This window comes from Lynx rufus, unplaced genomic scaffold, assembly GCF_022079265.1.
Source record: "Lynx rufus isolate CCGP_SWC_20201006 ecotype Redwood Valley unplaced genomic scaffold, mLynRuf1.p SCAF_8, whole genome shotgun sequence".
Lineage (NCBI taxonomy): Eukaryota > Metazoa > Chordata > Mammalia > Carnivora > Felidae > Lynx > Lynx rufus.
In genome coordinates, this window is record NW_025814896.1 from 3,472,863 (window position 1) to 3,488,173 (window position 15,311).

Genomic DNA, 15,311 nt, shown 5'->3' on the forward strand with positions numbered 1-15,311 from the left:
ACTGTCACTAGAATTATTTTCCCTCAGGAAGCCAGGAAACACACTTTCCCGCCTAATTTTGGGTCAACACTTACCATCGTCAATAGCGTGAGCAATGATTACGTAAAAGCTATCATTTACGTAAGGAGATTCTCGGTCAATTTGCTTCCTGGTGGTGACTGTTCCTGAGAGTTCATCTACTGTGACCCAACTTGCCGGGTCACGAACCAGTTTATACCTTGTAGAAGGAAACACACACGATTTTAAAAGGTAAAAAGTTACATCAAAAGGCAAATCAAAATATATCACGGCAGACACAGATTCTATCGCAAGTAATGTGGGAAATTGTAAGTGAGCTCAAATAGAATTTGTCCTTTTGTGTCTGGCGTATTTCACAGAGCGTAAGGTCGACAAATTCATTCATCTGTGTTGTGGCATATTACAGAATTTCCTTCCTTTTTAAGGCTGAATAACATCCCATTATATATATATACCCCGTTTTGCTTCTCCACTGACCCGTCAGTGAGCACTTGGGCTTCCTTGGCATTTTAGCTATAGTGAATAATGGAGCTTTGAGTGTGGGTGTACAAATATCTTTTCGAGGTCCTGCTTTGAATTCTGGGAGCATATAGCCAGAAGTGGAATTATGGGTCACATGGTATTCTACTTCGAATTTTTTGAAGAACCACCGTCCTGTTTTGTGCAGTGGCTGCACCGACTTCTATTGTCACCAACTGTGCCCAAAGGTTCCAATTTCTCCACATCTTCGCCAACACTTGTTTTCTGGCTTTTTGATAGAAGTCATCCTGATGGGCGTGGGGTGGGGGTCTCACTGTGGTTTGGAATCGCACTTCTCCCGTGATTAGCGATGTTGCGTATCTTTTCACGTGCCGACTGGCCATTTGTAGGTCTTTTTTGGAGAAATGTCTATTCAAGTCCTGTCCGCTTTGTGACTTGCTTGTTCTTGGTTTTCTGTTGCTGAGTTATAGGCGTTCTCTGTGTATTCTGGATATCAATCCCTCATCAGATATAGGACTTGCAAGGACTTTCTCCCATCCTGTGGTCAGTTTTTTACTCCATGAATAGTGTCTTTTAATGCACAGGATGCTCTGATTTTCACGAAGTCCAATCTGACTCTTTTTTTCCTTTGTTGTCTGTGTTTTTGGTGTCACATCCAAAAAATCATTCCCAAATCAAGGTCACGAAGCTTTTCTCCTATGCTTCCTCTAAGAGTGTTTATTGATTTTGGTCTTACATTTAGGTCCTGATCCATTTTGAGTTAATTTTTGTGTATGGTATCAGCTGACCTGTTCGTGTATTTGGGATCTTCATGTGAGTTTCCTATAGACAGCATCTAGTGGGACCACATGTTTTTTTTTTTAAGTGATTTATTTATTTTGAGAGAGAGAGAGAGTGCACGGGCATGATAGCATGTGCAAGTGGGGGAGGGGCAGAGAGCGAGTGAGAGAGAGAATCCCAAGCAGTCTCCATGCTGTCAGCACAGAGCCCAACTTGGGGCTTGATCCCACAACCCTGGGATCATGACCTGAGCCGAAATCAAGAGTCCGACTCTTGATTCAACCGACTGAGCCACCCAGGCGCCCCTGGACCATATGTTTTTATACATGCTGTCGATCTCTGTCTTCCGATTAAAGAGTAGAATCTGTAAATGTGTAAAGTAATTCTTACAGTAAGTCCCTCGTCACCTTTCTCGTTTCCTGTAATGTTTTCTGTGTCCTTGTTGACATTTCCGTCTTGTTTACACATCGTCTTTGGACTTCCTCCACAGCTTCCTTATCTCTTGGCGTGTTTTTAAGATAGCGGTTTTGAAGTCTTTGTCCAACCCATCTGCCATCAGGTATTTTTCGGGAACAGTTCCTGTTGATCTATTTTCTTCCCTTTGAATGGGCCTTAGTTTCCTGTTTGTTTATGTGCCTTGTGATTTTTTTTTTCCTCGGGCACCGGACATTTGCATCTAATAATGTGACGATTCTGGAAATCAAATTCTTCCCCTTCCCAGGGTTTTCTGATTTTCCTTATTGTTTTTATTTTACTTTATTTTCGTTTGTTTGTCTGACTGTCATAGGCTGTCTCTGTGCTGAGGCCCAGCCTCTCAACCTCAGGCCCTCTCACGCCTTTTCCCTGAGCCTTTCCTTGGGTGTGCGTGGTCCCTTTCTAACTTTCCTCCTATCTGTGCTTCATGTGGACTCTCCTGGCCTTCAATGTCTGGCTCCTGAAACAGGAAAAGGCAAAAAATGAAGAGGAGGAAATAAAGGCATCGGACCTTCAAATCCCCTGAAGGGGGGAAGGGATTTGTAGCAATGAGGGTGGGGGACCAGAAACAATGGCCACCTGCCTCTTCGTCTGTACCTCTGGGACTGAAAGCAGCAATCAGTGAGCAAAGCACGGATCCCTGACATTTGGAGGCCAGAGGTTTTTGTGCCCACTCCGGCTCTTGCAAGTTGTACACTTGGCTGTTCCAGGGACATGTGCTAAGAGCTATAATTGACCAAAATTAACCTCGGTTTACCACCCAAGCCTTTCCCTGGGCGTTGCAGCCCTTCAACAGAATCCAGAGTTCCAAAACAGGTACATGAGACAGATTCTTCTAGCGCCCTTGTCGGTGGGGAGGCAGATTCCTGCTACTTCTGACTCCGCCATCTTCCCAGGGATTCTGGCAACTTTCTTTGTAAAAGCAAAACACTGAGCAACTCAAGCGCACACCCACAGATGAACGGATGAGCACAGTGTAGTCTATGCAGACAAGGGAATATTACTCGGCCTTGAAAAGGAAGGAAGGTCCGCAACACGCTACCGGGTGGACGCACCTGGAGGACAGTATGGTCAGCGACATAAGCTGCCGGAAGACAGACACTGTATGATTTCACTTCTGTGAGGTTCCTAGAACAGTCAAACCCGTAGAGATGGAAAGTAGCGTGCTGGTCGCCAGTGTCTGGGAGAGGGGCAGAGGGGGGGGAGGGAGGTTCTTGTTTCATGGGGACAGAGTCTCAGTTTTATAAGATCAACACATTCTGGGGACGGACAGCGGGGACAGTTGCACAACAGTGTGAATGTATTTAATGTCACTGAACTTAAAAATGGTTAAAATGGGGGACACCTAGGTGGCTCAGTCGGTTAAGCATTGAACTCCCCTGATTTTGGCTCAGGTCATGAGCTCACAGTTCATGAGTTTGAGCCCCAAGTCATACTTATGCTGACAGTGTGGAGCCTGCTTAGGAATCCCTCTCTCTCTCTCTCTCTCTCTCTCTCTCAAAAATAAATACATAAACTTTAAAAAGAAAAAAAGAGGCCTCCTGGGTGGCTCAGTTGGTTAAGGTTCTGACCCTTGGTTTCAGCTCAAGTCATGATCTCACAATTTATGGGATTGAGCCCTGCATGGGGCTCTGCAATGCTTGGAATTCTCTCTCCCTCTCTCTCTGCCCCTCCCCACCTCTCTCTCTCTCTCTCTCTCTCTCTCTCTCAATAAATAAATAATAACCGAACAAAAAAAAATGGTTAAAATGGTAAACTTTGTGTTAGATCTATTTTACCACAATTTAAAAAAACAACCCCTTCTGTTGCCAGTTTACAACCTTTAGTAAAAAGGGAGATCGAAATGCACAACAAATTATTTTAATACAAGAAAACCCGTATGAAAGCGATGTATGCTAAGTGCAAAGGAAAATGAGCAGGTGAACCCCACCTGGGGAGGGGGGCGCAGAGAAAGGTATGGAAGGAAGGTGGCATTGAACCCGGGCCAGCGGGCCTCCGGGTGTCTTGAGTCGACCTCACCAGCTGCCCAACGGCAGCGCCCTCGGTGTGACTAATTCTGTTTAAACGACCACTCTTCCGGGCCCTCTCTTCTCACCTTATCCGGCCGGCGGCTCTGTCCGGATCTGTAGCGTTAAATATTCCCAATTGAATTCCAGGCCCAGCGCCATCGACTTCACTGACGACAAAGCTCCTGGGGTGAAAGGCCGGGGGGTCGTTGACGTCGGTCACCTGCACACTCACAGTGGCGCTCGCCGCTGCCTTCCTGGGCTCCCGGAGCCGGCCCCCCTCACAGGAGAAGAGGGTCTCCTCGTTCTCCACCGTGATGACAAGGCGCCACACGGGGTGAGTTTCATAATCCAAGGGCTGCAAGTCCCAGAGAGAGGATCCCATTAGCACCTGCTGCTGCTTCTCTGGCCGGAGAAAGTTCCATGCCCACTATCACGCACACCCCGAGCGTGTGGCTTTTGCACTTCATTTATTATTTACACTGCCTCTGGTAGTGATCAAAAGACAGTTGCCAGCTCATTTTCAAGTCATTTATGGAGTTCTTTTTTTTTTTTCCTCCCCCTCTCCTGGTTGAAAAGAGCCACCATCCATCAGAGGGGAATGAAAAATGCAACAAAAACCATAACCTAATGAAACATTAATGTGGCGACTCTGCTATAAAAAGGGGGGGGAGCTTAAGGAAATACAGATACTAATGATCGCTGTTATTCAGGGCACTCACTGCCTTAAAAGGATTGAAAAGCCATGAGTATTTGAAATATTCAATCCCAGGCGTCTGAGATAGAGTCCCCCAGAGCCCTGCTATTCACAGCGTGGGAGGGTCCCAGGCACATCACCCGGGAGCTTGTGCCTCCGATAGATAGAAGCTCAGCCCCCCCCCCCCAGACCTACCGACTCAGGGCTGTCTGTGAACCTGACCTCCAGGCTGACTCACCTGCCCGGACCCAGAGGCCCTGGTCACTCCAGGCTCTAGGTGAGAGTAAGACTAAAAGCAACAAAGTCAGACTGCCTCAGTCGGAACCCCTACTCCAGCTGTGAGACTCTGTGAAACAACCCGACCTCTCTGGGCTTTGGTTTCCTCATCAGCCAAATGAGAAGATAATATACTTTCCTGCAGGGCCAGCTCCTCATTAGACACAGCAGCAAAGTGCCAGGGGCCCACGATACTTTCAGGGGTCCGTGCAAATGTTCTAATGTCTTTTCAACTCAGAAGAAAAAAAAAAAAACAGACTCCCAGGATTAGAGAAAATGTTTTAAATATTTTTAGCATATCAGAAAAAAAAAAAAACGTTTTAGGGCCCATATAGATCTATTAAATTTTGTCTCAGACAATAAGAAAATTAAATGTTGAAGTGCTTAACACCGTCTCAAAAAACTAACTTGTAGTATTGATAATATTTTGGTGAGAGGAGCCACGCAGTCCAAAGGGCCGAGGGCCCACGGCAGCAGGGGGTCATGACACAGCCTGGCGTCCTCACTGGGCGCCACGGGGACACACGACATGCCACACCTCATGTGCTCGGCACACGGCAGGCATCTCGCTATTGGGACTCCCGCGGCCACTGGTAGGTGCACATCCCCTGATGGCTTTACCTTGATAACATTTAAAATCCCTTCATTGGTCTCGGGGTCAGTCAGAATGTCAAAACGTCCTTCTTCGTCACCTTGCGATATGTTAAACTTTACCCTCCAGGCTGAGGTAAATGGTAAGTCAGCATCTTGGACCAGGAGACGCAACACGCCCCAGCTGGCGCGGCCTTCAGAAATCTGAATCTTATACTGGGAGCGGCCATCGTCATTTCCGTGTCACGGAGACAAAAGCAAGAAAAAGAAAGCAAGGAAAGAAATGCACAACAACGACATGGATATTAAAGATTCTTAGGAAAATAGTGCATTGAGTTTGATTTAACATGGGTATTTATTTCTCTTGCTATTGAACTTAATCCCAAGTGATTTGAAACTCTGCCTGACCCAGCACACCCAGGTCCTTCCTCTGTCCCTTTCCCCCCTGACTTGTGTCTATAGCTGGATGGCTTTTTTTTATTTATTTATTTTTGAGAGAGAGAGAGAGACAGAGACAGAGTGCTGGTGGGGAGGGGCACAGAGAGAGGGAGGCACAGAATCCGAAGCAGGCTCCAGGCTCCAAGTCAGCACGGAGCCCGAAGCAGGGCTCGAACCCACCAACGGTGAGATCATGATCTGAGCCAAAGTCAGACGCTCAACCAACTGAACCACCCAGACGCCCTGACAGCTGAATGACTTTGAAAGTACTCTTAAATCCAACTCAATGCACTATTTTTCTAAGAATATTTAAAATAGTAATACACATCCTAGTTTGTGCTGCTAAAAAAAAAAAAAAAAAAAATCCTAGCTCTTCTCCTAAGATGGAACTCTTACGGTTACTCAGATTAAGGCAATCATTTTTCTAACACATGTAGATCTCGAACTTGTTAGTCAATACTCAGGTGACAAGATAATTTCTCTTTGACAAGTATATCGAAACTGGGTGCATTTTCCCCACCCTTACTTCAGAGCAGAGCTTTTTACTAAACCAGAGAAAGATTTTGAAATAAGGTTGAAACATAGTAAGTATTTTTTTTCAGTTATTCTATACTGTTTGCTGAGGTGTTTTCATCTGAAAACATTTCAGCTTTGGTCTATTCTATTTCCTTTCAAGGATTTTATTTTTAAGTAATCTCTACACCCAACGTGGGGCTTGAACATACAACCCCAAGATCAAGAGTCTTACGTTCTAATGACTCAGCAGGCCGGGCTCCTCTAGTCTAGACAATTAAAAAAAAATTTTTTTTAATGATACTTTCTCAAATAATTGTTTGTATCATTTATTTATTCAACAAAGGTTATGATGTACCAGATTCTATCTTAGGTGCTGTGACCTGGATTGGCAAAACTCCATCCCCAGGGAGCTGATGATTAAGAGTGTGTGTGTGTGTGTGTGTGGGTGGGTGGGTGTGGGTGGGTGTGTTGGGTTGGGGGGTGGGAGGGAGGGGTGCTGGGTTGGGGATCTCGCTAGGTCTTCCAGAAAGTTCTCACTGAGAGGGGTCAGGAGAAAGAAGTAAAGTGGATATTTTTCTCAGAAAAATGTATACAGAAGAGCACAAAATACAAAATAGGGGACAGCTCCTGAGTGTTTTTAGCAATCTTGCAGATCTCAAATGGCGTGGCATTTCCAAATGGTCTGGAACAGTGGGTTCCAGTGCTTTCTTCAAGCATGGGGATGTGTAGCATGTGAAATCCCATGTCAGTCTATACACCAGACGAGCTGAGAAAGGCAAAGCCAGAACCCACCTGCTCATCTTCCCTCTTCTAGAGCCCTGGATGTTGGTTAAACGCTCAGGTCTAGATTCTCACGAACTTGCCCCCACTGCCCGGGGAACATTGGGCAATGTCTGCAGACATGTTTGGGTGTCACAATTGGGAGGGCCATTGGCAGCTAGTGGGTAGAGGTCGGAGATGCTACTAAGCATTGGGCAGTGCACTGGGCGGACTCCCCTGACCCTGCAACAACGAATTTGCCATCCCACATCAACGGTGTGGAATTGAGAAATCTCGTGGACAGTGAGCACGGATTCTCTATCTTCTCTGTGCCTCAGTGTCCTCATCTGTCAAATGGGAATCGCGTGCTAGTCCCAGCAATTGAAAATGAAAGCATGCCTGTAAAAGTTCCGAGCACAGGATCTAGCCCAAAATAGTAAAAAAAATAAAAAATAAAAAATAAAAGAAAGCTCCCCAGTCTATTATTGAGGGATTCTGTATCAGCACGGCTGGCGTCTTCTTTCTAGTTTAAGTTATTTTCGAGAATGACATGTATCTTTGGGGGTATGGCCAATCCCCTCAGCAACACTGAGCCTAGCACTTGAGGCTGTTTCTGTACGGACTGGGCATTCGGGGCAAGCCTGGGTGCCTTACGTTCTCCTGGGTAAACGTGGGCATGTGGTTGTTGCCTTCTTCCACGTTGATGTGAACCGTGGCCGTGGATGACAGTGGTGGTTCTCCAAAATCCCTCGCACTGACTAGCAGTGTAAACTGAGGAGCCGTCTGTGTGGGGAGGAAATGAACAGTCAAGCCCTTCAAATGCAGCAAAGGGAAGTATTAAAAAAACAATCCACTATAGGGGCGTTTGGGTGGCTCAGTCGGTGAAGCATCCGACTTTGGCTCAGGTCATGATCTCACGGTTCGTGAGTTCAAGCCCCACGTCGAGCTCTGTGCTGACCACTTGGAGCCTGGAGCCTGCTTCCAATTCTGTGTCTCCCTCTCTCTTTGCCCTTCCCCTGCTCCCGCTCTGTCTCTCTCTGTCTCTCAAAAATAGATAAATGTAAAAAAAAAAATTAGAAAAAAAAATAATCCATTCTAACGATCTCAATAGCAAGCCTAGCCACAGAGGGTTTTCTGCTGCAAACATAAATCCTAAGTCTGGGGCTCAGAGATAGAGAACACATTTCATTTTTTTAAAATAATAAAATCCACATAACCTCATAATCTAAGCATCCTGAGAGTTGTATTTCTCCACTGATACGGTCGATATGGAAGCCGCTTTCTTTCAGTATTGGCGTTTGAGAAATAAGGAAATAAAGGACTTCAGAATTTGGAGTATTTTCTTGATCCAAATCAACTGTTAACATCCGGAAAATAGGTTGACCTGGAAAGAATTGTTTTAACGGTTACTATTGACCAAAGGCAGCCTATCGACCCAGTAGAATGATGAACCTTTTGCTAAATGGCATTGAGGCATACACCAGAATGGATTAAATATTTATAAAATCAAACTACAGACATACTATAAAAAATAAAGAGGAATATTTAAATAGTCATAAGAACTTTCTCATCACGATTGCAAGCGCAGGAGACAGGAAGGCCTGAACTGACAGATCGGACAGATTTTTAAATGTGTGGCAAAAACAAAAAAAAACTGCAGACAAAACTTAGAAAGAAATGATAAGCCAGGAAAACATATATAGGGCAGACATAAACATTCTTCATATAGAATAAGAAGGTTAAAATCAAGGGGAAGAACGACAGGCACGCCAACAGGAAGTAGACAAAAGGGAGGAACACGTGGACAGGAAACCTATCGACACAAGCAAGCACTCAGTAATCAAAGACGGACAGCAGCCAGGCCCCCCGGGATGTGCTGGGAGGTGACTGGAGCAGAATACTTAAATGTTGTGTGCCGTGGTTCTCTGCATTTATGCCAAGTAAACGACGCTTGAATGGGATGCAGATTTAGCTCAAAAACATTCACGGAAGCATATTTTGTGAAAATAACATGAAGTGGGGACAAAACATACATGTCTAACAATAGGAGGTTAGTTACTGTAAAAACACATCCATGAAATAAAGTATTACACAATAGGATGCTGTAGGAGAACAGAGTTTACAAACAGCAGAATTGCACTTTTAGAAGAGAAAATTCATAAATCTACCCACGTAAAAAAAATACACCCGTACATTTGTAAATATTTAATATACAGCCATTTACATTTTGCACTATGATAAAGATGAAAAATGTATGTATATATACATATATGCATTTGTGCTTATATATAAAAATCCGGGAATATATACACATAGGTAAATATAACATACAGTGTGTTTACATGCACACATATATAAAATGCAAAGAAAAATACTGAAGAGAATATAAACAAAAACATTAATGATACTTATCTCTAATTAGAAGTATTAAATATGCTTTCTATTTCAGTCTTAATTTCTTGGAATTTTCTGAGTTCTCTAAAGACTATTTTGTGCAGTAAATCATGCTCTTCTGTTATTAAAATAGATGCACACTCCAGTATGAGTGGTTTGGAGTTAAAGACTCACAGAATCTGTAGCTCAGAAACTTTGGATGGCATCTCATTGCCATTTTACAGGCGAGACTATCCGGGAGCCCGCCGTTCAGCTCGGCATTCTACCTTGTTGCATTTGGCTTATTTTATTTTATTTTTAATTTTTTTAACGTTTACTTATTTTTGAGACAGAGAGAGAGAGCATGAGCAGGGGAGGGTCAGAGAGAGAGGGAGACACAGAATCCGAAGCAGGCTCCAGGCTCCGAGCTGTCAGCACAGAGACCGACGTGGGGCTCGAACTCATGGACCACGAGATTGTGACCTGAGCCGAAGTCGGCCGCTCAACCGACTGAGCCACCCAGGCGCCCCTGGCTTATTTTAGACTGGTCTTTACCTATCGGCTTTTCCGACAGACACGATTTCCATATCATTTTATTGCCAATACAAAATGAGGCTTCTAAACCTGCAAGCATTTCGCTGGAATCCAGGGCCTGCAACCTTCAAGACGTGAACAGTAAACCGTCTCCCTGAGGATCAAGCACCCCCTCAGAATCAAAGCAGGAAAAACCTTTACGGAGCAGAGCAGAGAGGACGCCCCACTGCACACACCTGCGGCGTGGTTCTCCTTCACGCTGATGTTCAATTCCTTCTGAGGGAACTGGGGTGCGTGATCGTTCACATCACCGATCCTAATGTTGAAAATCAGGGAGCTGTCCATGACTCTTCCTGATAGGCGATCCAGAACATCAAAGTAAACCTAGAAAGCAGAGAACTGTGTTAACCTGGCAGGATCATTTTCTGGATGCCGCTGCTCAAATCACTGTTCGCGTGCTCGTATGTTTTGCCTCCATTCCTGAACTTGCCGGGAAGTTTCTGAGGGTAGGGATCACGTCGCTGTCCTTCGCCATGTGACCCCAGGGACCGAGCACAGGGCTGGCACAAAGATTGTGGGACAAACCCAGGCACTGACTGGAAAAGTACACCATGAGTTACAATTAGGTTCTAATGTCAGTCTCTCTACCCGGGTAGTCGTGGCCAGATTGCATAGAAGCCTCGGCCGTGTCAGCACGGTCATGAAAAATACATATGCTAACCAGTATTGCTGAAATGTCGCCGAGAGCAGACGCTTAAAAGTTTTGGGGAAAAGGAGCGTTGCGTTGAAAGTAATTGGCACCGCTGTTGACCTGCGGTGGGTTCTCAAAAGGCTACTGCTGTTACTTTCGTGGTTGAATAAGGAGGGCGCATCACCCCAAACAGGCAGCAGGAAGTCTTTGCTTTCAAAAGGTCTCGGATTGATACTTTAGGCTTCTCTCCCTTCGGTTTCTTAAGAACCTTGGAAATTAAACTCAAACAGAAAGAAGGAAATGATAAAGATATATCGATAAAGTTCAAAATAGCAAAACAGAGCCAAGAAAACCAAAAGCTGGTTTGCCTCCCCATGTAAATTTTGGCCCAGCTTGTTGATATGTATGAAAAGTTCTGCTAGTCTTTTGATCAGTCTTGTGCAGAGTTTACAGATACATTTGGAAAGAATTATCCCCTTAATACTCCATCTTTCAACCCATAAACTCAGTCTATCTTTTCATTCAGTTAGACCTCCCTTGATTTCCTTCATCAGTGTTTTATAGTTTTGAGGAAACATATACTGCACAGATTTTAGATGAATACCTAAGCACTTCGTCTGTTTTGGTGATATTATAAATGACATGGTTTTTAAAATATTGATTTCCAACTATTCATCGCCAGGATACAGAAATATAATTGATTTTTATATATTAACTTTATTTCCTGGGACCTTGCTAAAATCGAATTTCAAAGGTTAAAAACAGGCAAAGTTTTGAACAGACCCGTTTTCTCCAGAGAAGACGTACAGGTGGCAAAGAATTCTTCATTCCTTTGGTGGTTTCTTACAAAACTAAACATCCTCTTACTGTGCAAACCAGCAATCATGTTCCTTGGCATTTATGCAAAAGAGTTGAAAATTTATGACCACCCCAAAACCTGCACACAGATGTCTATAGCAGCTTAATCATAGTCCTCAAACATCGAAGCAACCAAGATGGCCTTCACTAGGTGATTGGATAAACAGAGACTGTGGTCCCTGCAGACGATGGAATATTACTCAGCACTAAAAAAGCATGGAGTGTGGAGGAATCTTCGGTGGCCGTTGCTAAGTGAGAGGAGCCAATCTGAACAGGCTCTCCACTGTGTAATCCCAACTATACGACGTTCTGGAAAAGGCAGAGTATGGAGATCGCAAAAGGATCAGAGGTTGCCGAGGGCTCAGGAAGGAGGGATGGATGGATATGGGGAGCACTGGGGAATTTTAGGGCAGTGAAAATACTCCGTACGATACTGTAACGGTGGATACGTGTCACTACACATTTGTCCGAACCCACAGAAGGTGCAACACCGAAAGTGAGGCCTAACGTGAACTAGAGGCTTCGTTGATAACAACGTATCATATTGGCTCATCCCCTGTCATAAACTCAGCACCCATGCACCATGTTAATAAGAGAGGAAGCTGGGTGGGGTGGGGAGGGCATGAAGGGCAGACAGGCGCTCTGTACTTCCCACTCCACTTTTCTGTGAACCTGAAACCGCTCTAAATAAAAAAGGTCTACTAATTTTAAAAAGCCCCTATGTATAAAATAAAAAGGGGGCAACCATATATATTATGTATTTATATGTTTCTAAATATGGAACGCTTCACAAACATGCGTGCATTCCTCCACCCTCACACAGGGGCCAACGCTAACCTTCTCTGCGTCGTTCCAATTTTAGCCTGTGTGCTGCGAAAGTGAGCACCATATATAGATAGATATAGATATAGGTATAGATACAGATACAGATAGATATAAAAATATATATAACATATACCTATCATAAATGTATACATTTTAAACTAAGTCTAATGAGACTTGCTGCTGCATCTCTGTTGCTCTAGGATAAACAGTGATTTGATCTGTTGAAAGCTGATCGATTGTGGGGGAAGAATCAGCGGTGAGAGAGAAGTTCAGAGTCCCAGGAAAAGGAGTGGGAAGGGGGACATTGACCAGAGGACCTCTCAAAGTGGACGACTGTCTGCTATGGGAATATTGGTTCCTCAAGGGTTGGCCGGTTGTAGGTGCGGAGCCCGGCTCGGGGACGCTGAGCAAGCACGGGGTTTATTCTTGAAGAAGCAGCAGGGAGGCCTGGGGCTGAGCTCTTACACAGATCACCTCCTTTCTACCTCAGAGAAGCCCTAGAGGGAGGCATCCCCAGCGCTCCACTCTGCAACGCCGAGAGGTTCTGCGGCTGTCCACTCTCGGCTCGGCCCAGGTTCATTCCAAGAAGGTGTAGACTAGACTACACCACCAGCCAGGTCTTCACCACTCCCCTGCATGGCTCCCCCAGGGCCCAGAGCAGGCAGCTTCACCAGACAGGGGTCTCAGCACTCTGACAGCATCGGGCAACGATCTCTCCACCCCTTTCCCGGAGCCCACGAGGTCTCCGAGGCACGTACCTCCCTGGGCGTCTTTTCTGCAGACACATTGCTTCCTCATCGGCATCCACGATGGTGGCCCCGCCAGGTGTCCTGCAAAGTGGCCTGGGCGTGGGCTCTCCTGCTTAGCTGTCTCCTCTCCCCTACAAGACTACTGAACCAGTCCGCCCCGGGGAATCCAACATACATTTTTAAATTTTTGAGCAAGCAAATTGGCTTTCTCACACACCATTTCCACATGCTCTTCCATAATTTGTGACTGTGCTGGCTGTCGAATCATGCGGACTTCTGGCTCCGAAACGGCGCCACCTGTAACCCTTCCACTTAAAACTAAGAACCGCGTGTTTGTTTTATGTTTATTATTTTATGTTCCATGTATCATCCTAAAAGCGACTTCTGAGACAGTGAGTTCTGCAAGATGCCCGAGAGGCAAAATAACTGTTTATTCTTTGACAAGATGCTAAGAGTTTCTGGCGCCTCAGAGCTGCAATGGAGAGAGGAAGCGTCATGGATATTTTCTGCACTTGGGAAGGGTTTTCAGCCTTTTGTTATGGCCTTAAGATATAGATCTTGGATGACACACCATAGAGCAGTGACGTGACGGAGGGGTACATGGCTGTTTAAATGGCACGTGCAAGATGCGTACTCTAGTCACTGGTGAGCACGCGGAAATACCTTAAACGCCGAACACACAAGACAAAGTCACTTACGTGCATGGGCTCTAAGTAGGCAAAGATGGGTGCGTGGAGATCAAGACCGACAAATGACTATTTCAAGGAAATAAAAGAATGATTTTCTTGAGTGTATCTGTAGCCTATGGGATTGCGCATATTTTGATATAAACGGATGAGATTCCTATATAGAAAAAATCTGGTTTTCCCCCCTTTCCAGCTGTGTCTTAAATCTTCCAGCAATTCTCAGCCGCAGTTACCGCCCTCTTGTAGGTTTACGGAATTAACAAGAAGATAGCCCCTCAACCTCCCCTCAGCTCCCAGTCACAGGTTTTTAAATGCTCTGGCTGGTTCCAGTGACCCCTCGCTGCCCCCCAAGAACACAGCAGCGCTGCCGGGAATGGGGCTTTGCCACCTCCTCGGGCTGACTGCGTGCCTAACACACCCCAGCTTTAGGGACAGCCAAGACCCAGAAGTAGGTGGTGGACCTGGAAGGCCCGGCTTGTGTGGTGTTTCGGTGACACTAGCTTGTCCCACTCTTTGTGGCTGGGAACCCTTCTCATTGGCCTGTCTTGTGGCTCCCTAACGAGTAGGTTAACCCCTGCGTGCCAGTCTCCTACATCCGCTGCAACAACTTACCCCAAACCGGGCGCCTTACGACAAAATGTGTTCTCTCGCCCTTCTGGAGACCAGAACCACACCCGGGGGCAGCAGGCATCGCTCCCTCCATGGGAGGCTCTTAGGGAAATTCTGTTCCGGGTCTCTCCCCCAGCTTCGGGTGGCTGCCGCCAATCCCGGTGTCCTCGGCCTACAGGTGCATCACCCCAGGCTCTGTCTCCTGCTTCTCCCCTGTGTCCTTCTTGGTGTCCAAATTCCCCTCCCCTTATAAGGAGGCCAGTCACTGGATCAGGACACGCCCTGATCCAGTATGGCCTCGTCTTAACTTGATGACATCTGCAAAGACCCTGTATCCAAATAAGGTCATATTCACAGGTACCACGGGGAGGACACGAACCCCTCTCTTTGGAAGACACAGCTCAACCCACAACACCCTCGAAGCAGAGACTACATGCCACTGTGCTCATTCATTCATCCAACATAGTTAAATGAAAACCTACCAAGTGCAGAGCCCGACTCCTGACCCGGGGGGTAGTGGCACTGGAAAGGACAATCCCTCCTCTTAGAATGTGCCTCCAGTGGGGAGAATGGCCACCCACAGAGAACCAAACACGTGTCAGGTATCCGCTTCAGGCGATGAAAAGTATCAAGGAGACCGTGAACCAAGGGTGTGAGACAGGGAGCCACGGGGTGGGGGCACGCCTCCAAATCCCCACCCTGAGTCTTCCCTCATGCAAGTTCACAGTCAAATGAGGGGCCAGCTAGCAGGCGATCGCAGAACTCAGTGTGAAAGGACGGCTGTGATAGTGCATTGGGGGATCGGGCGGAGCGCGGGCTGGGTCTCCATCTGGCCGGGCAGGTCCAAGCACAGGGCCCAGAAATCCTGATAGAACAGGACCCAGGGGGACACTGCTCAGGTCCCCACGTCTTCCCCGTTTGCTCGAATTGTTCCCTGGGACCTCCCTGTGA

The 15,311-nt window shown here is 46.1% G+C and overlaps 1 protein-coding gene and 1 pseudogene across 1 annotated transcript in view; both read right to left on the reverse strand.

The window, feature by feature from the left end:
* Positions 1-15,311, reverse strand: part of CDH26 (cadherin 26) — a 41,424-nt gene that overhangs the window by 14,688 nt on the left and 11,425 nt on the right. Inside the window, exons 5-10 of the mRNA XM_047068197.1 lie at positions 10,179-10,326; positions 8,253-8,419; positions 7,690-7,818; positions 5,353-5,538; positions 3,848-4,116; positions 75-217 (exon numbers count right to left, since the gene is read on the reverse strand). Coding sequence (XP_046924153.1) covers positions 75-217; positions 3,848-4,116; positions 5,353-5,538; positions 7,690-7,818; positions 8,253-8,419; positions 10,179-10,326 — 1,042 coding nt within the window. The remainder of the gene's footprint in view (positions 1-74; positions 218-3,847; positions 4,117-5,352; positions 5,539-7,689; positions 7,819-8,252; positions 8,420-10,178; positions 10,327-15,311) is intronic.
* LOC124504458 (uncharacterized) lies at positions 12,263-12,377 on the reverse strand (annotated as a pseudogene).